This window comes from Carassius auratus, chromosome 4 (genome assembly GCF_003368295.1).
Source record: "Carassius auratus strain Wakin chromosome 4, ASM336829v1, whole genome shotgun sequence".
Taxonomy (NCBI): Eukaryota; Metazoa; Chordata; class Actinopteri; order Cypriniformes; family Cyprinidae; genus Carassius; species Carassius auratus.
Window position 1 is genome coordinate 14,573,512 of NC_039246.1, and position 22,673 is coordinate 14,596,184.

A 22,673-nucleotide genomic window follows, 5' to 3' on the forward strand; every position below is an offset into this window, starting at 1 on the left:
AGGAAACCATTCCCTGTTGTTTCTTCAGGGATGGCCCTCAATTATCCCTCAAACAGACGAACGGGTTTCTGAATTAATGACTGAAATTATGCATTTCTCTTTAATCTAAAATACAATAACAGCCACTTGAGGGAGACATTACGCTCTTTGTGTGTTCGGCAGGGAGTGAGACAGTCAAAAGTGTGGCAGTGTTTAAGGTAATGTTCTCCAGATTAGTGTCTCCTCCACCTCTCTTCTCTTACCCTCCCTCATCTGTGCTGTGTAATCTCTTTAAGAAGTCTCTGTCCCGGGGCAAATCAGATTAGATTTAGGGCTGTTTACTATAACACTCCAACAGCAACCACCAACAGATCCTCTGCAATACTGAATAATGAATTTGCACGATTAACATGCTCTGCCTGGAATATGGAAACCATCTACTACAGAATCTGTGTGACATAGAAATGCATGTGTGTGTCCTGAAAGACAATGTTTGTGTTTGTTGCTTGTGTGAAAGCGTGTGTGTAGAAGAGTCAGCAGGTGCCTGGTAGCTCCTTCCTCTGACCTTGGCTACAGAGAGATGGGGAGAGAAAGAGGACAGAGTGTGTGTGTGTGTGTGAGTGTGTGCTGTGTGTGTGAAGCAGTGGAGCTAATTCCTGCACTGCAGCTGTGTATATGAAACCAGAGTTAATGTGGCACCAACAGCTCTAGATCCACTTGGGAACTTGCCAGAGAAAAACAGAGCGAGAGACGAGGAAGGAAAATCATGTCAGCAACGTGAACACACCGCAGAGAAGCAGCACGGTAAATCTCACTTGCATTGAATGTATTTGTGTGTGTGCATGTGTCAGTCTGGTGCAGCAGCGTTGATGCTTTCTGACAGGATCTTAAGGAACCCATATTAATTCAGATGCTCGATAGGATGTGGAAAGAGGTGAAAAAACGTATGACTGCAGCTGCTGGATGGTCATTCTTGGTGCATGCTTACATGGTAACACTCTATATACTCAATGAATGACTGTATGGTTTCATTAGTATGTGCAAATGCACATATACAGTAGTCTCACAGTGAAATCGATGTCTGAATGGCTGACATCAGGAAAAACTGTGATCGATCCTCTTTCTGCAGCACTTGACTTTGCGTTCTGTAATCCTCTGCTCTCAAACCGCACAGCAGTCAATCACAGAGACATTTGAGAGAAGAGGTCTTTTATTTTTATGGTGATGCTTTAGGGTTTTGCCCTCCATTTACATGAGGATCATGTGTGAACGACCTCCAGTAAAACCAGGGGAGTTTTCGTTTTGATAGTAACTTGTTCTTCTTCATCTTACACACACTTTCCATGAACTACTTGTGAGCATTGTATTTGCTTAAAAGAACAGATCAGGCATAAATGAGTAACATTACAATACTTTCATCATTTACGATTATTTTATGAACATTATGAATAACAAATGTACAGGTTGCTCTGTTCCAAGTGAGAATAGCTGTTTTGGGGCCTCAGTAAACTTAGAATAAAATACTTTTAGGATCCTTTTATGGTGGTTTTTGTTATTTTTGGAACGTGACAGCTCCTGGTCACCATTCAATTTTAATTACAGATTTTTTTATTTCATCAAGTTAAGAGAAATATTAGTCTGAAGTTCACCCTGTCTCACCCATAATCCCCCTCTTTCTCCCAGTGGGTTGCTGTCCTATGATTTGATACCTGACCCCATCTTCAAAGGTCCTAAACTTTTGATACTATGTCAGTATCTGTGTTAATTCATGTTAAAAACTTGCTGTATCTTATTATATTATAAAGACAAGACACATATTCTACTGTCGTCAATTTTAAAGACAAGTCAGTGCAAGAAGGGGAAGAAATCAGCCATTAAAAGGATTTGGACACCAAAATCAAACTTAAATAGGTTTGCTTTTCATTAAATATAATCATGAGATATAAAATCAGGCATTATCTGCAAGATCATATAATGAGTCATTCTTATGTGGCCACTTAGAGCTCAGTTTTTTCTATCTAGGCTGAACTGCACGGCTGAGTAATAGTGCTGAGTAAATTGAGTCAATGCAGTTACTGTAATCTTTTGTAATGTGCGTAATGAAGTGGTTTAATGTCTGGTGATTATTGCTGACTCTATGCAGCACTGTAAACCCCACCCCTTTAACTCAGCAGCCAATCAGAATGATCATTAGAGTCAGTACATCAGCCACAGACCACCCCAAAACATTTTCATTATCTATCCATCTATCTATCTATAGATATAGTTATCTATGCTCAATATCATATATATATATATATATATATATATATATATATATATATATATATATATATATGTATATATATATATGTATATATATATGTATACACATATATACATTTTAGATAATACAATATAATTATAGGTGATGGGATTTATCATTATTGTTATTTGTTTGTTTGTTTGTTTACTCAAAATGTCCTAAAAACTTTTGAAAACAAAGATTTTGCATTTTCAGTTGACCAAAGCTTTTCATTTTTTGGGAAGCATCAACTAAATAATCGCTTTGAAGCTTATATTATATCTATATTAAATTCACTAATTATTACAAATTTTAACTATATAGTGTTTTTATTACTATAGTATAATAAATACTTATTATTAATCACTAATTATACTAAATATCACAAATTATTTATTGCACTTGCGTGATAATTTGTAGGAAAGTCTAAGGCAATTCAGTTAACTTAATTTCAATATATATTGAATTTACAAATATATTGTGTCAATAAAATTCTCTTGTCCAAAATCACCCAGCAATCCCTGGAAATAATTTCTCCTCTTCAGATGTCCTGTGTCTGGTGCATTCTGGAGGTGAGCTGACTCCTGTGCGGGTCAATGCGGGTCGTGTGAAGAGCTAATATGTGGGTCGGCCAGTCTGAGTCGTGCCAGGCACACGCGCTGTTCGATGCCTTCGTGCAGGCAGCCACGTGCAGGGAGACCCTCAGGGCCTTCCAGGAGCTGTGTAAAGAGCTGAAGCTGCATCCAGGCGGTCAGCCGCAGTTCTACCACACTCTGAGGAGCAGACTGCACGACTGGAAGGCCAAAGCACTATGGGCCAAACTGGATAAAAGAGCCAGCCAGAGAGAGTACATGAGAGGCCATGCTTGCACCAGCACCACGGTACAAAGAGTCCCCTGCAGTGCATTGCAAGAGAGAGTTGTCTTTACTAGTGCACTGACAGCTGTGTGTTTTGTTGTGTGTTCAGTGTCTGATCATAGGTGCAGGTCCGTGTGGATTGCGGACGGCTATAGAGTTGCGATTTCTGGGCGCCAGGGTGGTTCTGGTGGAAAAGCGAGATGCTTTCTCACGGAACAATGTTCTTCATCTTTGGCCCTTCACCATCCAGGACCTCCGTGGTTTAGGGGCCAAAAAGTTCTATGGGAAGTTCTGTGCTGGAGCCATAGACCATATTAGTGAGTAAATGTGAACTTGAGATCAAAACTCAGTTGAGTGCTTATTTGTGGTTTTATCGTATGCAATTCATCAATTTAAAGGTGGCCTTGTTATAGAATTAAAAAAAATAAAAATAATCAGTATTGGTTCATATTTGATATTTGAATTAGTATGAAATGTGCTGAAAATGACTTTACATTAACCGTTTAATAAACGGATTTATATAATGTTTATATTTTAATGGATTTATATAATGTAAAGTTTGTATGTATTATGTATTAAGTTAATTTAGTTTTAAGCAGTTATCAAAAGGAATATCTATTTTTCATACTGTACGTCATCATGTTGTGATACCTATATTTGTGTTGTATTTAAAATATTTTTTTTTAAATACCTGGCATTTTCCATCTTTTAATTAGTCATTTTACTCAAGTATTTCAGAATTTTAGCGGGTTTTATGATTTAACATCTGTAAATATAAAATATACCTCAATTAAACTAGTTAATACCTTAATATGCAGTATTGCTTTATCAGTTTAATGGATTTGAATGGCATCTAATGCTTATTAAAACTATTTAAATGTACTATTTTTCATGTTAATTAGATTTTATCAACATTTATGCATGTGCAGGTATTCGTCAGCTGCAGCTGATGCTTTTGAAGGTGGCCTTGTTATTGGGAGTTGAGGTTCATGTGAATGTGGAGTTCAAACATCTAGTGGAACCTCCAGAGGACCAGAAGAAACGTAAGAAAGTAATCAAATACAATTTCACCCTAATTTTAACGGTAAAATGATTTGTCAGTTTTTAAGTTTGTCCTGTTCAGGTGTTGGTTGGCGAGCAGAGGTCCATCCCAGCTCACATCCAGTCAATCAGCTGGAGTTTGATGTGGTTATTGGGGCAGATGGTAGAAGAAACACTTTACCAGGTATCTGCAAAAACACATGGTCTCAAGCCTGTTGTAATCACAGAGTATCAATCAGAAATGCAATAAACAGATGCTTCAACCCTTGGTTAAAGATAACAAAATAACTCTTGGTCATGATAACAGTGTCTTCCTGGTTTCATACCATTTTGTAACTTTGGTTCCCCAGTTTCCTGCTGATTTACAATGGCTTCCTTTTTCTCTCTCACACATTTGGCAAAACCCAAAAACGTGTTGTGCACAATTTGTTCTGTAATTTGATTTTCATTGAGGAAATTATGCCACTCATATTTTGGTTAATTAATGGCAGAAGCTAAAAAAGAAAAAAGAAAAAATAAGTGTAAATTATTTAGTACAAAAGACTAGCGAAAAGTTCAAATAGAGCTTGAAAACTTAGCTACACTGCTGAATGAGATAATATATGATTCTGTGATATCAGCATCCAGAAATGATATTAAGGAATATATAGTGTAATACTAGAGTTAAAAGATATTTAATATTCAATGTCTCTTTTTATCATGACCGTGCTGACAATATATAATATAAAGTCACATATAGTTACTGAAGTACTGAAATACTGAAGTAAAAGAATCTCATTTTGTGCAATGTTGAGGAACATTGAGGAAGTTTCGCAGTCATCTATAACAGACAGTTCCCCTATTCTAATTTTACCCTATTTTGGACGTCACTAATTTATTTTCTGGGATTCAAAGCCTCTGTATTATGGTTTTATTCATTATGTTCTGTTAGGGTTTCGCAGGAAAGAGTTTCGGGGGAAACTGGCCATTGCCATCACGGCGAATTTCATCAATCGCAACACCACTGCCGAAGCTAAAGTGGAGGAGATCAGCGGTGTCGCCTTCATCTTCAACCAGAGGTTTTTCCAGGATCTTCGGCAGGCTACCGGTGCCGAGTTATTTCATTATACAATATCTTACTACACTAGATAGCAAAACCTCATGGATTGCACTCAAATGTATTTTAAGCAACTAACATATATATGTTTGCATACAGCAGAAGCTTCTTTGTCTTCTCAAATATGAACGAGTTTATCATGTTTAAGATGATTAAAGCAATAATGATTATCAGTCAACATCTTTTCTGTGCAGGAATTGATCTGGAGAATATAGTATATTACAAAGACGACACTCACTACTTTGTAATGACCGCCAAAAAGCAAAGTCTTCTGGACAAAGGAGTCATTCTGCGCGTGAGTCAAATATCATGTGTATTCATCCGCATATCGTACACATTTATTTGTGAGTGACTGTTTTCTTGTTTGTTTTGCAGGATTACGCTGACACTGAAATGCTGCTCTCCAGGAACAATGTGGACCAGAATGCACTGCTCTCGTATGCTCACGAAGCTGCTGATTTCTCCACCAATCATCAGCTCCCCACGCTGGACTTTGCCATCAACCACTATGGGCAGGCAGATGTGGCCATGTTTGACTTTACCTGCATGTATGCCTCTGAGAACGCAGCGATGGTGCGTCAGCGCAGGGGACACCCTCTGCTGGTCGCTCTGGTGGGTGATAGTTTACTAGAGGTGAGTGAACTATGAATCTATCTATCTATCTATCTATCTATTAGTGCTGTCAAATTGATTAATTGCATCCAAAATAAAAGTTTTTGTTTACGTAATACATGTGAAAAATATGCTGTTTATATATTTAATATATTTATATATAAGTTATATGAATATACATATTTACATGTAAATATTTTCAAAATATATAATGTACTGTATGTGTGTGTCTTTATATATATATATATATATATATATATATATATATATATATATATATATATATATATATATATACACATAATAAATATACACAGTTCACACAACTTTTTATGTGAACAAAATATTTTATTTTCAATGCGATTAATTGCAAATGTATATTAAACAAAATATGATTTTATTTTACATTTTATTAGTTTATCTTAAGAAAATCAATATAAATTTTTTATCAAATATCAAAATGAAGATCCATGTTTTTCATACATGGCAATGCAATTTATAATGTTTTCATGTTCAAATTCACTTGTAGTATTTAAAATGATTGACCTTTATTTTTAAATAAAAAATATGAAAATAGTATAGAATAATAATTTGGCATTCTTTTTACCATAATAACACACAGTAATTATCAAGTTTTTGGTTCCCTTTGTTTAAAGAATATATATTTTGACACTCAATATATCATGACTTATTTTGATCAGTTTTACGACTATGCATTTAATCTTAATTTAAATTCTATTTTTATGTTTATGTTTTATGTTTAAATAATTGTATTAAAAAGTAAGACAAAGACACCAATTAACAAAATGCTTCAATATGTTCTTTTTACAACATTTTGAAAACATCTGTGATATATATTTTTTGCTCTGATTCTCCTGATTGTAAGCATCTTAGTGTAATTACACAGCTCTTTTTTTATAGCCATTCTGGCCAATGGGAACAGGAATTGCTCGGGGCTTCCTGGCAGCCACGGACACGGCCTGGATGGTTCGTAGCTGGGGTCAAGGCAACACCCCTTCAGAGGTTCTGGCTGAGAGGTCAGAGCTAAAATGAGATCCCAATGAAGCCAAGGCAGATTTACGAACAATCAGTTTTGACAAAGTAGGATTCTGTTCTAATATCCCTGTCTGTTTCTTCCCGATCTCAGAGAGAGTGTATATCGGTTGCTTCCTCAGACAACACCAGAAAACGTCAGTAAAAACTACAACCAGTACAGCGTGGATCCTGCTACCCGCTACCCCAACATCAACATGCAGCTCATCAGCGCTGCTCAGGTTAGAAACTTGCACTTCTAATTGAGTCATAGGGTGTACTCACACTAGGCACGGTTGCTATGAACCGGGCCCGAGAACGATTGTCCCCCCTCCCCACTCCCCCTCTGGCCTGCACTCACATATAAGGTTTCAGCATTCGTGCCGGAGCACGCTTACGTTATTATGGTGCGACGGTTTCGGGATAAACAGGAAGAGCGGCTCTCTCTTAACACAATGGAGTGCATCGCTCTGTTTTCTTTGTGGATAATTTTGTGTTGTTTGGTCCACAGCCTGTTGTTAAACAGATGTGTCGCCTTAGTGACGCGAAAATTTTCACGTAATCGTGCTGCTCGTATGAGGATGTTTGCAAGGACTTTGCAGTTTTTAGTTTTTATGCGTTTTGCACCTCTGCCGTAGACCAAAGCGACCCTTTCCCTGCCATTTTGGTTTTGGAGCGTCGCAAAACCGTGATGCAAAGCGTCCTTTTCCGTGCTCCGGCACGGTTAGCGCTCACACTGCATGCGAACCGCGCCCGAGTCCAACTGAACCGTGCTCTGGCCCACCTCTTCCAAGTGGGCCAGGGCCGGCCAATCGAGCCGCGCCCGGGCACGATTCGGAGCACCCACACTAGTCAAACGAACCGCGCTTTGGTGGTCAAACGCACTCGGGCACGGTTCAAACTGGCAGTGTGAGTACACCCATAATCGCTGATGATGAAGATCATGATGTTGAAAATGTGTGTACAGGTGCGTCATCTCATAGACACAGGTGAGGGTCCGGTTTTAAATCTTGATGCGGTCAGCTCTCCACACCCTAGACTCACACGGCAAGGTGTGTGTTACTTTATACACACCATCTACCACTTATACAGTCATACACAATCTAACATGCTGTCTGTGTGTGTAGAGTCAATGGCTCGTTACAGTAAGCTTCTGAGCTGGTGTCAGGAGCAGACGCATGGTTACATGAACGTATGTGTGACAGACTTCACAACTTCCTGGAGGAGCGGCCTGGCCTTGTGCGCTCTCATACACAGATTCAGACCTGACCTCATGTGAGTCCACACTCTTTACTCTGGGTATGAAGGAAGGTTGTGGCATAGTGGTTAGCAATCTAGGCTGGTAACCTAGTTTATATCACAGGTTGGCCAAGCTGTGAGTTGCAACGCGATATTGCTATCATTTTATTGGGCTAAAATTGATATGGGGTGACTGTGGCACCAATATTTTTGGTCTACTTCCCAGAATGGACTGTTTTAAATATGTATATCTACTAAAAAAATGTATGGGAGTGCCATAATAATAAGTAATTCATTACAAGCATCAGTAGCTAAATATATCATAAAATGTGTAAATAAATAAATGTACATATATTAAATGTTATTAAATGTATAAATAAAATATAGAATGTATTTAATGTAAACTTTTTTTAAAAGCATCAATAAATAAACTGGCAAAATGTGGCAATAAAAATGATGTGTTTCATGATTTATTCATTTATATATGACATGTATAGTTATTAATTAACACTATGTAGTTAATAAATAAATAGGTCAGTAAATAAAATCTACATTGTGAAATATGCCAATAAATGTCAGTTACATTTCCACCTAAACTTTAATGGTTGATTATGAAAATTTTATAAAGTATTTATTCATTGACTTCACTTTTATATTATTTTAAATTGTAATTGTATTCAATTACATATATTTGTTAAAACTTTTAATTAAATATTTATATATTAATACGGCACTCCCAGTCTTCTATAGGTACTATTATATTGATGGGCGTAAGCTTAAACCTGAAAAAACTGTGTTACTCTGACACTAGTGTCTTTGTTTCTTGCAGTAATTTTGCATCTCTGGAGGAGAGTGAACCGGAGCTCAATGGTCAGCTGGGTTTGGACATGGCGGAGCTGGAATTTGGTATTTGTCCTATTATGACCGGCAAGGAGATGAGCGCACTGGAAGAGAGTGACTCTCTCTGCATGGTCATGTACCTCAGCCAACTTTACGAGCTCCTCAAAGACACAGCGCCAGCTAGTGGTCAGGACAAGGCATATATTTTTTTATTTTAACCTTCTTTCATCTTTATTTATATACACACTTTTTCTTTCTCCGATCAGGAAACCTGAGCTCAGAAGGGAAAGTAGGTCCGTTCTCTAGCCCGAAGTCACCAATCTCACTGCTCAGCAAACTGGGACAGAGTCTGTCCCGCAAACGCAATCCCAAGGTTCACACACACTCACAGGTACACAACTGCATTTTTTAGCAGCCATTACCCATTTTATGTTAAGATGCGCTATTTTTCCTCTCTATCAGGATAAGAAAGAGAAGGAAGCAGATAGTGTTGGAACTGGAAAGAGGAGGAGAACAAGCCAGACTGGCCAGTCAGAAGAGGTGAGATGTTATATATAAAATATATATATATTTAGTACTGTAGTATATATACTTAAGTTCATTTCATCTGTTAAATTTGTTTCCACTTTTTTGGGGATTATCTGTGATATTTTCCTGACATAGGATGATGTTCCTCATGACAGCAAAGAAAATAAAACTTCAGGAGTGACTCCGGGGTCAGAACCGAAGGTCGCTGAGGGTCAAGGCATGGTTCGGTCCATGACGACTCTACTGCTGGCTAAATTTGAGGAAAACACACCACTGGCCTCAGCTAGTACAATTCGCAGACAGGTGTGTGAGGCTTTGTGTGATGCATGTGTTTTTTTACATGCATAAAAGTGTGTTTGTATGTGCAAACATATATGTGACCCTGGACCACAAAACCAGTCATTTTTTACAAACTAATCAAATTTTTTATTGCTAATCAAAAATTAGATTTTGATATATTTACGGTAGGAAATTTACAAAATATCTTCATGGAACATCATCTTTACTTGAGATCCTAATGATTTTTGGCATAAAAGAAAATCGTTTATTTTTGACCCATACAATGTTTTTTTGGTTATTTCTAAAAATATACCCCAGCAACTTAAGACTGGTTTTGTGGTCCTAGGTCACATGTCCATGCCCTCACAAGGTGTTTTTGTTTTTGTTTTTTAAATTTGCTTTCTCTACTCAAAAGAGCAGGAGATATGATTTAATGGATTTATTCATCGCATCAATCAGGCTTGATTAATAATGTCTTAGTCACTCATATCCATGTTTGATAGAAGATTTTCTGGGGTTTTGGTTGCTATAAAATGTCACACTTTCTCTTTTAGTCATGAGATTTGTAACATTTTCCTAATATAGAGGGAACTAGCTCACCTTGCCCATCCGTGAAAACTGCTGATTCATCCAGTGCCTGCTGCACAAATTTAGCATACACACTTCAACAGGAAGAACTAGAATTGGCAAAGCCACTATGCAGAGTTTATAAAGTGTTTTATTAGATTAAAAGCCATTCAGGTGATTGACAGTAACAGCTGCTGCATTAGAAGACTGCACCATGGATTTTTACTCTACAATGAATAACATTTTGATGTCCACTAATCATACTTGAAATGAAAGGAAAATTCTGTTATTAATTACTCACCCTCATGTTGTTCCAAACCTGTAAGACCTCCGTTCATCTTTAGAACACAAATTAAGATATTTTTGATGAAATCCCTGAGCTTTCTGACCCTCCATAGACAGCAACAGAACTACCACGTTCAAGGCCCAGAAAGTTAGTAAGTACATCATTAAAATAGTCCATTTGACGTCAGTGGTTCAACCGTAATGTTATGAAGCTACGAGAATACTTTTTGCACACAAAGAACACAAAAATAACAAATTATCAAATAATTACTTCTCTTTCCTGTCAGTCTTTGACATGCATTCATGACAGTATCACTTGAACGTGTCAATCCATTGCTGTCTATTTCTTCAAAAATATCTTAATTTGTGTTTTGAAGATAATAAATGAATGATGCATTTTAAATAGCATGTCTTGTGTATTGCTGTCCACCCAAATGAGGGTAAGTAATTAATGACAGAATTTTTGGGTGAACTAACCGTTTGAGAAAAAGCACACAACACAGCAGGAGCTGATGTGTTTCTGTTTCAAGGAATAGGTCAGAGTTCACTTTCTGCTGATTTAAAGCGAGAAGGTAAAAAGACACCTGTGCCATAAGATAAAACGGGTCCAGAAGTGTGCATTTTTGTGCACAAATCGATAATCTGGTTCTGATTTAATCTTCTTTGGTCTCTGGGACTGTTGGCATGGTATGAATAGGTTATGAAGAAGCTCTCTGTGTGAACAGGCCTAGGGCTCAACAGCCTATCAGTGACTGGAGGCCATGGGACATGTGATTTTAGGATCTTAACTGAAGAATCTCAGACAGAGTGGTTTATTATCTCTACCTTATCCTTTATGCTACTTAGTGACTTTGCCTTTGACTGACAGGTTTATGTTGATTTATGGATGGATGGATAGAATATGTTAGGTTGGAAATGGTATGGTGAATTTAATGGCATTCACACCAAGGACATGGAGGAACAATATCACTGAAATCATTTTCAGAATGATTTTTTTTTTCTGAACAATACAAATACAATTAGACTTTGAAGCACTCAAGCGGCAGATGTCATAAGTGAAGTATGTGCTTATAATATATTATTGCCCAATGATGTGGATGTTAATATAGCTCTTGTTACTTTATAGAAATCATTTTTGTTGACGTTCTCTGTTTAAGCCAATCTGTCATTTCCACACCTTTATGCTTTTATGGATATTCATGCATCATTTCTTTTGATGGCTTTCATCTCAGAAGCATTTTGCATTCCTGCTTGTTTCCTATGCTCATCTTTTGATTTGTAGAGCTACGTTCAGATGTATACGGGCGGAGTGAGCTCATTGGCTCAGCAGATATCCAATCAGATTCAGAGTCAACAGGATCAATCTCCCAAGCTCCTTCACAGGAGGGAGTTGGTAAGAGTTCACATGTTGTGTCCGGGACAAATCTTCCCTAACACTGTGAATCTTCTTGTGTCCCTTTTAGTGCCTTTATTACTGTGTGTATAACCTAGCCTTGATTTTGGTTTACCGTTATATTTACTTATTACTAATTCCTTCTCTAATCCATTTTTTCGAATAAGGCTCAGTGCTTTACAGCTTGGTTAGACTGTCATTCCATGAAAGTGCTGCAGTTTGTTTCTATGGCATGTGGTGAAAAATGAGCATTTGTTTAATGTTTTCAATTGTGTCATCCATATTTTATTTAATATATTAGCATTAATTTATATTTATTAAAATTAAAAATTTCTTGTAAATAAAAAGTAATATAAAAATAAAATCTGAAATAATACAATTATTCAAATAAAATAAAATAATGATTATCACAAGTAATAATAGTAATATAAATTATTTAATGCACACTGTCACCACAGTTCTGTCCTGACAGCTGTAGTTGTCCGTGTTAAGAAACTTTATTTTGATCTTGACCTTTGCCCTCTCACTTGTAGGGTTCTCAAAAGGAGTTTCCTGTGAATATGGGCAGCAGTGATGTGTGTTATTTCTGCGGCCGTCGCGTTTATGTCATGGAAAGGCTGAGCGCAGAGGGAAAGTTCTTCCATAGGAGCTGCTTCCAGTGTGATCACTGCAGCACCACGTTACGCTTGTCCAACTACGCTTACGACCAGCTACATGGTGCGTGTGTATGATTAATCACTTCATACTTTCACTAACAAAACGATTATTATCAGTACTTTGTGTTTTTAAGATTTTATGCTTAAATCAAAAACAATAGGTGTTTAGCTTTTAATGGATGTAGTCACAAGATGAGCGACACAGCCTGTTAAAATGTCCTGTTGTTCTGTGTTGCTCTAGGCGACTGTTTTTGACTGAACAAATTGCTCTTTTGTTTCCATTGCACAGTCATAAGGTCTGAAATGAGGGTTTGTTGGGACAGGGCTTTTACTGTTGTGCAATAATGATAGTGGGGTGCACACACACACACACAGAAACTGAAGGCCCTCAGCAAAATCCCTTTTAAATATTTTTTAAAAATAGGAATCAAAACACCAAAAAGGTTCTAACTGATAGGGTCATATAGATCACATGATTCAAACACTTCAAGTTTAAAAAAAGAGGCGGCATTCAGGCCGACTTCAAGCAACTATATAAATAAGACATTTAGTCCCTGAATCAGCTACCTTTTTATTTTCCTGCTCTCTCACGTCATTTTTTCTTTTTGTTTGTACAGGAAGGTTTTACTGTAAGCACCACTTCAGCTACAGAATGACTAGCGTGGATCAGAGAAAGAGACCAGCCCCACCTGCGGCCCCTCGATCTACTCAGGTAACCTCATCAGATCACCATTAAACTTCTTTTAGATCCTCTATGTTTTGAGCTATGTATAAAACTGAGAAATTATCAGTATAATGACTATATACAGTACATCTGACAGATTTGTGAATAAATTTATGTAAAAACAGGATGCAATTTTTTAAATAACATAAACTGCAGCATAGTTTTTATTTATTGAATTTTTCAGTTTGTCATTAATATTTATATATATTTACATGTGTATATAACTCTGTTATTTGTTTATTCGGCATTTAAAGATTTGTATTTTATTTAAAATATTTTTAGATAATTTTGTTTATTTTTATTTAAATAAAAATGGAAAGGAATATCAATATCAATTTCTTTGATTAAAAAGTACTTATTTACTTTTATTAATTCTGTTTATTAAGGTGTCCTTGTTGCACATGCTAAGTGTACTTACTTTTGTAATTACAGTAAATTATGCATAATTACATGCAAGTTACCCTAAACCAACCCTAAGCCAAAACCTAATCCTAACCCTAACCATATAGTTAGTACATGTACTTAATTAATATTACTCTGTTCTCAAATGTATTATTATACTTTAACAAGGATACCTTAAAGTGTTACTTTATTTATTTATACATTTATTGACATGACTTGTCTGTGTTTCTGTCTCTCCAGGCTCTCCCTGCTCCTTCCTCGGCTTCTACGTCTTTGTCCTCTCTAGGGTCAGTGGGCACAGCCACCCCACCAGACTCTTGGTCCTCCAGCGCCCAACCAGACATAGTATCTAGCCTGGCCAAGAGACTGTGTGGTACCCCAGAACGCATTGAGCTGGAGAACTACAAACCCTGCCCAAAACAACAGGACAGCCCACTGCTGGAGGTCCCAGAGGAGACGCTTGCACAGCACAACCTCAGTTCTAGCCTGCAGGAGAAAAACACAGAGGAGCAGTCCAGGTATAAAACATGCTCCTCTCATATTACTAATGTTTACTGGCATGTTTTTCCTGGATAAATCTGTCTCTTTTTTGGCTTTCAGTAGCTCTGAGTCAGACCTAGAGGAGGAGGTTGTCTGGAAGGAGGAGGGGCCAAACATCAGGACCAATGAAGAGAGAGCGTTTGACCTGGAGGAGGAGCTAAAAGAGGAAGAGGGAGGAGAGAACCAGGAAAAACAAGAGGAGGAGGAGGAGGAGGCCGAAGATGAGGAGGAGGAGGAGGAGGAGGAGGAAGAAGGAGAAGTTTCCGAAGAAGAACAAGACGAGGGAGTTTCTAGTGATGGTGGGTGTTTGTTCCTGTTAATTTTCTTTAGAAATGGCTCTGATAAAATGGGTAAAGTATGATCTTGTCTGACTATATTGTCTGTTTATTGATGAAATCAAATCAAAGAAATCATCTTAAGATGAGCTGATGTTCTATTTAATGTCTCTCGATGCCTGTTTTTGTTTATGTTTGTGTGAATTTGTATGCGAGGTGTGTTGTCATGCTTGTTTGTATGTTTATTTTTGTGCATTCACCACTGAATTTGTGTGTGTTTTGGGGTGTGTTGACATGTATGTGTATGTGTAGAGGGTGAGTACTGCCCTTGGGAGAGGGAACGGCTCTCAGGGGTGTGGCTTGAGGAAGAGGAGGCGGGGTTTGTTAAAGGTAGCACCGCCCCTGAACATTGATGGCCTTCATAAGCCTTTTTTGCATTATTTTAACTTAAAAGATGTTGTTTGTAGGTTATTTCTTTTGCAGACTGTGCATGATTAATAGTGTGTTTTTAATGTTTGTGTATTTTGCAATTGGCTTTTTATACTTTATATTTTTGGGTTACGCTATGGAAATAAGTTGGAAGTTGTTGTTTTTTTGCCTGTTTTATATATTTTGCAAATTTTAAGTCACTAACTTAAACTGTGTCCTAACCAGGTACAACATGACAAGTTTTCATATTGTAATTTATTTGTTAACATCGAAAGCAATAACGCTGCACAATGTAAACACTCATTTCTAATCCCAACATATTTGCTACATAGTGTTTACACCTTAATGCAGTATGCCTGGTTAGCACATACGTTTGATCATATTTGCAGTTTATGAAGTATAAATAAAGAAGTTAGCCTACTTTATAGATCCTAGACAGTAAAAATTTATGCACAGCAACAATTTACACAAAAAAAATTATGCACATGGTACAAGTAATTCTACACTAAGGTCTTAACAGTAATAATATTTAGATACACACTCATAATAGGAACTATTTGGGGGTAAAAAATGTATAAAAATAAAATAAATTATATACAGTATATAAATGAAAAATATAGTTTCTCATTAATATACTCTATATATCATTAGAATTAATGAGACATAAAGTTTCAGAATATGGATCTATCAAAAGTGAAAAACCTCCAAAACATTTGATTTTCTATTGTTTATTTGTACCATGATTGAACCTTTTTTACAATCTTATCTTTTTCAGGCTGCTTCATATTATTGCTTTTTTAAGAGCAACTGACAAGCTGCACCTTCCCCTAGAATTCTTTCCCATTCTAATTTTTTTCCCTTATACTTTCATTCTTTTAATAACCAGAGTCTTATGAAGGATACAGTGATGACAAAGATATAGACACCAGTTCAGTCAGAGAGTCCAATCCATGTGACCAACAGGAACAAGACGAATCTGTTTCATTGCACCAGTCTTCTACTGAGTCCCCGCCCTCCTTGAAACCACCAGAATCAGGTCCCACACCCACACCTGAGCTATCAACGAATCCAGAGAACCCACCTGTCAAGAGGTCAGAGGTTGTAGAAGAGTTCTGGCTGAGGAGTGCCGAGATCAGGAAGAGTTTAGGCCTGACTCCTCTGTCTAGAGAATGCGACCCCAAACATACAGCAGCCCAAACATCTAACATTAAAGAAAGCTTCTACACCTCAGTCGCCTACATAACGTCCTGCAAAAGCAATTCTGCCAAACAAACACCAAGAAACTGTGACTCCAGCACACAAACTCCATCTCAAAGTACATTCCTGCCTGAACCATCTCACACTATGGACGGCGATGCAGGCATCACATTAGAAGAGCCGATAGGCCGCTCTTCTGTAATCCACAGACTAAGCATCACTGTAGAAGGTTGTGTGATGGGAGACAAGCAGGATTTGGATATCAGTTCCACCTCATTTGGAAATGAAAGCATTTTAAATCCAGACACAGGTCTTCCTACTCCTCCCTACAGCCCATCTAGTTCCCCTCTTGTCAACAAGCAATGTCGCGCCCTTCACCAATCTGAACCGATACTGGACCGAGAGGTTATGGTCTTCTCATCAACCAGCGCTACTCCTATTCCACAGCGGGATGGTTTTAAACCCAAGCTCAATCAAGCTTGGAGTCTTCCTCCGGATGAAATTGAGATCCTGTGTGGAGACGAGGCGGAAGGGGCTTCCAGACTGCCAGAAAGATCCGGTGTCACGGAGAACGTATGCCAGATGGACAACCGTAGGCTGGAGCACAGGAGGACGCTTCCAGACCGGTTGGTTGCCCCAACGGACAATGGCTTGGAGGAGAAGGAGAAAAAGCGCAGCTCGTTGTTCTTGCCCCGTAAAAGCAGGAAGAGTATGAATGCAGCGGCTGAGGCCCAGCAGAAGCCAGGAAAGCACAAGTCCCTCTGGAAGACTGTTTTCTCAAAGTATAAGAAGGACAAGAAGAGGAAGGAGGCTACGATGGTGGCAGAAACTCTACCTGCCGCAACTAACACCGAGACAAAGCGGAAGGTGTCAGGAATGAACAGAACATCAGGTGAGATGGATGGATGGATCTATAAATAAACTGTACCAATTGAGCATGATTTTAAGGGTGTTACCACATTGCAGACCTGTGTTTCCGGAAAAATCCGAGTTTCTCTCAAGACACAGACTTGTCTTGCCATGCTCTTCTAGAAAGATGTCCACTCAGAGCTCAGGTAATGTCAAACTCCTCTCCACTCTCTCTGATCCTTAAGGTCACGTTTCTTGTTAATCTGCATATTTTCAAGGGCAAAATGCAGCCATTTCAATAGGAATGCAATCCATGCAATTGGAAATTTAGTAAAGGATATTTAGCTGTGTGCTTTGAAAGTGACTTCTGTGTGAGCTGTGCTTCATATGTTGCCACATTATAGACAATTGACATATTCAAAATTAAAGTATTCTCGTATCTGATGTCAAATGGACTATTTTAACGATGTCCTTACTACCTTTTTGGGCCTTGAATGTTTCAGTTGCGTTGCTGTAATGCAGGGTCAGAAAGCTCTTGGATTTCATCAAAAATATCTTAATTTATGTCCCGAATATGAACAGAGGTCTTACAGGTTTGGAACGACATGAGGGTGTGTAATTAATGACCAAATTTTCATTTTTGGGTGAACAATGCCTTCAAGACTTGGACCCTTCAGTCTTCAGATATTTTCAGCCTTACTGTATACAACAATAAGACACATTTAGAGCTTTATATAAATATATATATATATATATATATATATATATATATATATATATATATATATATATATATATATATATATATATATATATATATAACTGGACTAATGGAATCATTTATTGCTTCGTTTTATTATTGACGTTGGAGGTAACTGAATGTCTTTTTCTGGCTGTGCTCTTAGCTGTGGGAAGAACTGTCTAATATCAAGTCAGACCTTCTGAAAGAAACAATATACGAGGAGGTACCTGAAGGGGATGAGGTATCAAATATGGCAATTGATTTGTTTTTCAGATTTTAGATTGTGAGAGCTGAATGTAGAACATAGACATGTGTTTTGTAATGGAGTTTGTGCCGTGGTTAGCAGTATTTATCTGTGTATTCAAAATGCAGAGTATATAGAATACAAATTAATACAGTTTCTGCCTTTTCTCTCCTGAGTTGCTTTACGTGCCTCATGCATTGGCATTCAAGAGGGCGTATGCTGTTAAGGTAGCATCTTTTTATTTCAAATGTGTTGAGCCCCTTCAATCTTTAAACCCACTGGCTGAATTAGCAACACTCAGCATATTGTTCCTCAATAGAAACACAGCGTTTTGCCAGAGCTGCCAACCAAGGCGGCCACCCCAGTGTCGTCATGTCCGTCAGAGGTGGTAGGTGTTTGGGTGGTGTTCCCGGACCCTTCCAGCATAAGTTTCTGTACCACACTGTTTCAGAGAGCAGAAACGGAGGAGGAACTCAACGCCAAGCTGACACGGCGAGTGCAGAGAGCAGCGCGCAGACAGGCCAAGCAGGAGGAGCTGCGGAGGCTGCACAGGGCACAGGTGTGTGTGTGATGTATTTTGAAGCATTCTTGTTAATTTGCCTCTTTAAAAATGCATATTTATTTTTGTGCATGTCATCTCAGTTAATCCAGCGTCAGTTGGAGCAAGTGGAGGTCAAGCAGAGGCAGCTGGAGGAGAAGGGTGTAGCTGTGGAGAAAGCACTCAGAGGCGAAGCAGGTACCTGTCAATCAAAGTGGATGAGCCTCAGAAATCACAGTTTTATAGAAACTTTTAAATTGTTCATTAATTTGTTCATTTAAAATAAAAATTGAATGAGATAAGTAACCCTGATTCAAAAAAAGATCTGCTTAAACCAGCCTAATGTGGTTTAGAGGTTTTAGCTGGTTTAAAACCATCATGACCAAGCCGGTCTTTAGCTGGTCTAGCCTGAATAAAAGTGTATTTTCTTTTTTAAGCTTAAACCTCACAAATGTTTTTATTTACGTATTTATTATATTCATTTATTTATTCAGTTACTTAATATTTTAGCCATTCTTGCAATACATATAATGTACTATGAAATGTCATCATCCTTCATGGTTTGTACCCATTATGTGTTTGTTTACAAAGTCGGTCCCACTTTATATTAGGTGGCCTTAACTAATATGTACTTACATAAAGAAATAAGTACAATGTACTTATTGTGTTCATATTGTATTGTAAAACACTTTTGCTGCTATTGAGGTGGGATAGGGGTAAGGTTAGGGAGAGGGTTGGAGGTATGGGTAAGTTTAAGGGTGGGTTAAGGTGTAAAGTATGGGTCAACAGTTTAATTATAAATGTAATTACAGAAATTAAATACAGATGTAATTACATGTAGTTTTTTTTTTTATATATAAGTACAAAGTAAAAACATGTATGTACACAATAAGTACATTGTACTAAATCATTAATTAAAATGTAAGTACATAGTAGTTAAGGCCACTTAATATAAAGTGGGTCCACAAAGTCTTAACATTCATCAAAAACATATTGCATATATCATTTTTATTGCTACATTCACTGCATTAGCATATTTTCAAAAAAACACAGGGACGGAGCAGTGCTGGATGTTCTGTTTTCTTTAACTTTTAATGGTCATGATGTGTCCTTCCTTATGATATAGACTTCTGGGGAGACTCGAGTACATCTAACCTTTTGGATGTACATCTGGGTGGTATGTACAACACATTTGACTTAGCGCTCATGCTAATGACACTAACAAACATGTTTACCGTCTATTTAGAGGTTTATAATGTGTTAACACAAATTAAACAGCTGTTTTAGTGGTGTAAAAACAGGCTTCCTGGCTTTTTTCGTGCTGTGGATCCTGTCCTGTTTGCTTGCTGTTAGCTTTGTGTCTGAATTTAATCTAGATGCTAGAGGGTAGAATTAGTTAGCTTGTATCATCTGGTGGCTATGAAAGTTTGAGATAAAGTTTGAATAGCAGTACTGTTGGAAATACAAATATAAATTGTATTCAGGGAAGAGGGCATATTTTAGAAGCTATTTTAACTTTCACTTTTGGCTAATCTCTCCGGTGGCCTGCTTTCTGAGACAGCACATTGTCAGTCAGACCACTCCCTGGACATAAACATCCAACTCGACCCATTTCAGCTTCACACCTCACATTACTCTATTTTTCCCATCCTTGCTTGATTGCCTTCCTGAATTCCTGAATCCCTGAAGCCTTCTTCTCCCTCTTTCTTTCTGCCCATCTCTGCGGTTTTAGTCGAGCCCTTTCTAGGTTCCCCTCGTAGAAGGCCTGTCTATCTCTGTCCTTGCTGTTCCTCAGAAGGTAACAACCTCCCCAGTCTCACACCTCTAGTGCCGGTTGTGTAACAGAACTAAAATCTAAAACCTTTTACTTTTCTCTCCTGTCTTCTATTCCTTCCTCTGCCCTGCTGTACGCAGCCAAAGCTAAAGGGACAGAACACGATCATTCAGTTTATATCTGTACAGTCTTTTTTCTTTATGTAGTGCAAGAACCTCCACTTCACCAGCTAAGTACGATGTTCTCTCCTGTAATCTCAAATTTAGCTCTGTAACCTTTCGCGATGGAGTTGCATGGGCATGGCACGTTATTGATCTGCATGGCTCTCAGTACATAAAAATTTGCATCCTGTCTTATGTGGGAATCGTTTTTGTCTGCTTGCATGTTTTGATTAATTTGTATGCAGTACCTTTCAAAAGTTTGAAAAAGCCAGTTTTAATTGCTTTTTAGTGCTTAAAGTGTTTATTTGGACCCTGCTTATAAGCATATTCATGCACATGATTGCATGTCTATAGAGTGTCCCATCCTCCACTTCTCTCTCTCACAGGAATGGGAAAGAAAGATGACCCTAGTTTAATGCACCAGTGGTTTAAGCTGGTGCAGGAGAAGAATGCCCTTGTGCGCTATGAATCTGAGCTCATGATATTGTGAGTATCAATGGTTTGAATGTTTAATAATAGTCTGAACTGTGCGGACTGATCTGGCATTGTGTGATTGCATCAGGTATTACATAAGTGTTCTGCTTCTCTGTTTGGTCTAGTATTGTTTGCTATGTGCTCATCTGTGTGGTTTGTCTTCAGTGCACGTGAGCTGGAGCTGGAGGACAGGCAGAGTCGACTACAGCAGGAGCTGAGAGAGCGCATGGCGGTGGACGGTTGGTACATGCAGAAGATATTAATAGTTCAACTTCCCTTAATGCTTTGTGGTTTTCTCTCGTAATGGTTCATCAATTAATAACAGCTTCACAGCACCTCTTTCTCTCTCTCAGACGATCTGAAGGGGGAGGATGAGCTGGCGGAGGAGAGGCGTATATTGAGTGAGATGCTGGATGTGGTGGAGCAGAGAGATGCGCTGGTGGCCTTGCTGGAGGAGCAGCGAGTGAGAGAAAAAGAGGAGGACGGTGACCTGGAGGCCGTCATGCTTTCTAAGGGTTTCAGTCTGCAATGGGACTGACTTGCACGTGCACAAATCTCATCATACTGCTTGAAGGGCTGCTCTGTGTCTGTTTGCACAACCAAAATGCACAGCTGCTGTTTTCATCAGTCTGAACCGGCCCGTCCACATGCACTCTGGGCTGTATGTGAAACTACATAGCTGTCTAAATAATGAATCCCAGGATTCGGCAAGAGACTGCAGGCTCTGATTAGAATGAATGGCAATGTCTTGCTGCCAAATAATGCTATTCTAAGACTGCTACGCTAATATGCAAAAGAACATCTTTTTGTTTGCTCTCTTTGTTGATAAAGTTAAGGTACATCTGCAGTGTTATCCAGATCCAGCGCGTTTAGGCTTAACAGAAATTAATGTAGAATGGCATATATAACCACATTGTCAATTTACAGTAGAGATTGGAGCATGTAAACTTAAATATACAAAAAAAAGGCTTCTTAGTGTATGATTGAAAAAAAAATTGGACCTGATTTAGGGCAACAGTTTCTGTTGTTTAACCTGTATAAGTCAACTTCACACATAGTTGTCCATTCTCAATATATTCACATTCATTTACTGGATTAAATGTCTTTTTTTATTTTTTATTATCTTGCACAGAATTTGTTTTACATTTTGTTGTCGCTATATTTATTCTGTAAAACTTACTTTCATTAAACAACCTTTCTTTTGAGAAAAATATGAGGACTGTTTTCATTTGGAGTTTGACTACTATTTTGTTTTTTTGGCATGAATATGGGACACTCTAGTGTCCTGCAACTTTTTTAAATGCATTAGTATGGTAATAATAATACTAATAAGTAATAAAAACAATGTAATATTGTTTATGTAATTACCAAAATGATTATGAATTATTAAATTATTATTATTATTTTTTAAATTTAATATTCCTGGTTTTATACACTTTTGTGATGTTTATTAAATGATTATTTGCAAAAAATGCTTTAATTGCACAAAATAACTGTATTTGGCCCCAAGTGTCTTAATAATAGGGGTGTAAAAATTTCACTACGCAATAGCAAAATTTTATAGTCATTTTAATGGGATTAATTGGAATGAACAATAAAAAAAACCATGATTTTATTTTATACATTTTTTATTTAT

General features: G+C 37.7%; 1 protein-coding gene across 9 annotated transcripts; it reads left to right on the forward strand.

The window, feature by feature from the left end:
* The first annotated feature begins 245 nt into the window (after positions 1-245).
* On the forward strand, positions 246-22,237 carry LOC113060030 (protein-methionine sulfoxide oxidase mical3b-like). Of its 9 annotated transcripts, none has more exons than XM_026228819.1 (32): positions 247-783; positions 2,809-3,144; positions 3,230-3,437; positions 4,050-4,163; positions 4,244-4,345; positions 5,093-5,248; positions 5,452-5,552; positions 5,633-5,890; positions 6,791-6,906; positions 7,017-7,143; positions 7,869-7,953; positions 8,029-8,176; positions 8,970-9,166; positions 9,247-9,371; positions 9,443-9,520; positions 9,644-9,811; positions 11,922-12,032; positions 12,566-12,749; positions 13,306-13,400; positions 14,055-14,332; positions 14,415-14,653; positions 14,942-15,019; positions 15,945-17,147; positions 17,222-17,310; positions 18,542-18,649; positions 18,733-18,826; positions 19,755-19,805; positions 20,361-20,426; positions 20,543-20,635; positions 20,950-21,049; positions 21,203-21,276; positions 21,391-22,237. In XM_026228819.1, exons 2-32 carry the CDS (start codon positions 2,884-2,886, stop codon positions 21,573-21,575), a joined length of 5,292 nt encoding a protein of 1,763 aa, XP_026084604.1. In that variant the 5' UTR covers positions 247-783; positions 2,809-2,883; the 3' UTR covers positions 21,576-22,237. The 9 variants fall into 9 exon arrangements, with proteins under 9 accessions (XP_026084596.1, XP_026084649.1, XP_026084604.1 ...); XM_026228828.1 differs by having other exon boundaries at positions 9,247-9,353; XM_026228811.1 differs by having other exon boundaries at positions 246-783; positions 7,869-8,176; positions 9,247-9,353.
* The last annotated feature ends 436 nt before the right edge of the window (positions 22,238-22,673 follow it).

Bases quoted from the DNA above. Each gene is read 5' to 3' on its own strand.
- LOC113060030 (XM_026228811.1), top strand. From the start codon at position 2,884: ATGTGGGTCGGCCAGTCTGAGTCGTGCCAGGCACACGCGCTGTTCGAT. The intron at 6,907-7,016 runs GTCAGAGCTAAA...TCCCGATCTCAG, and splicing joins TCAGAGGTTCTGGCTGAGAG to AGAGAGTGTATATCGGTTGC. The intron at 8,177-8,969 runs GTGAGTCCACAC...TGTTTCTTGCAG, and splicing joins AGATTCAGACCTGACCTCAT to TAATTTTGCATCTCTGGAGG.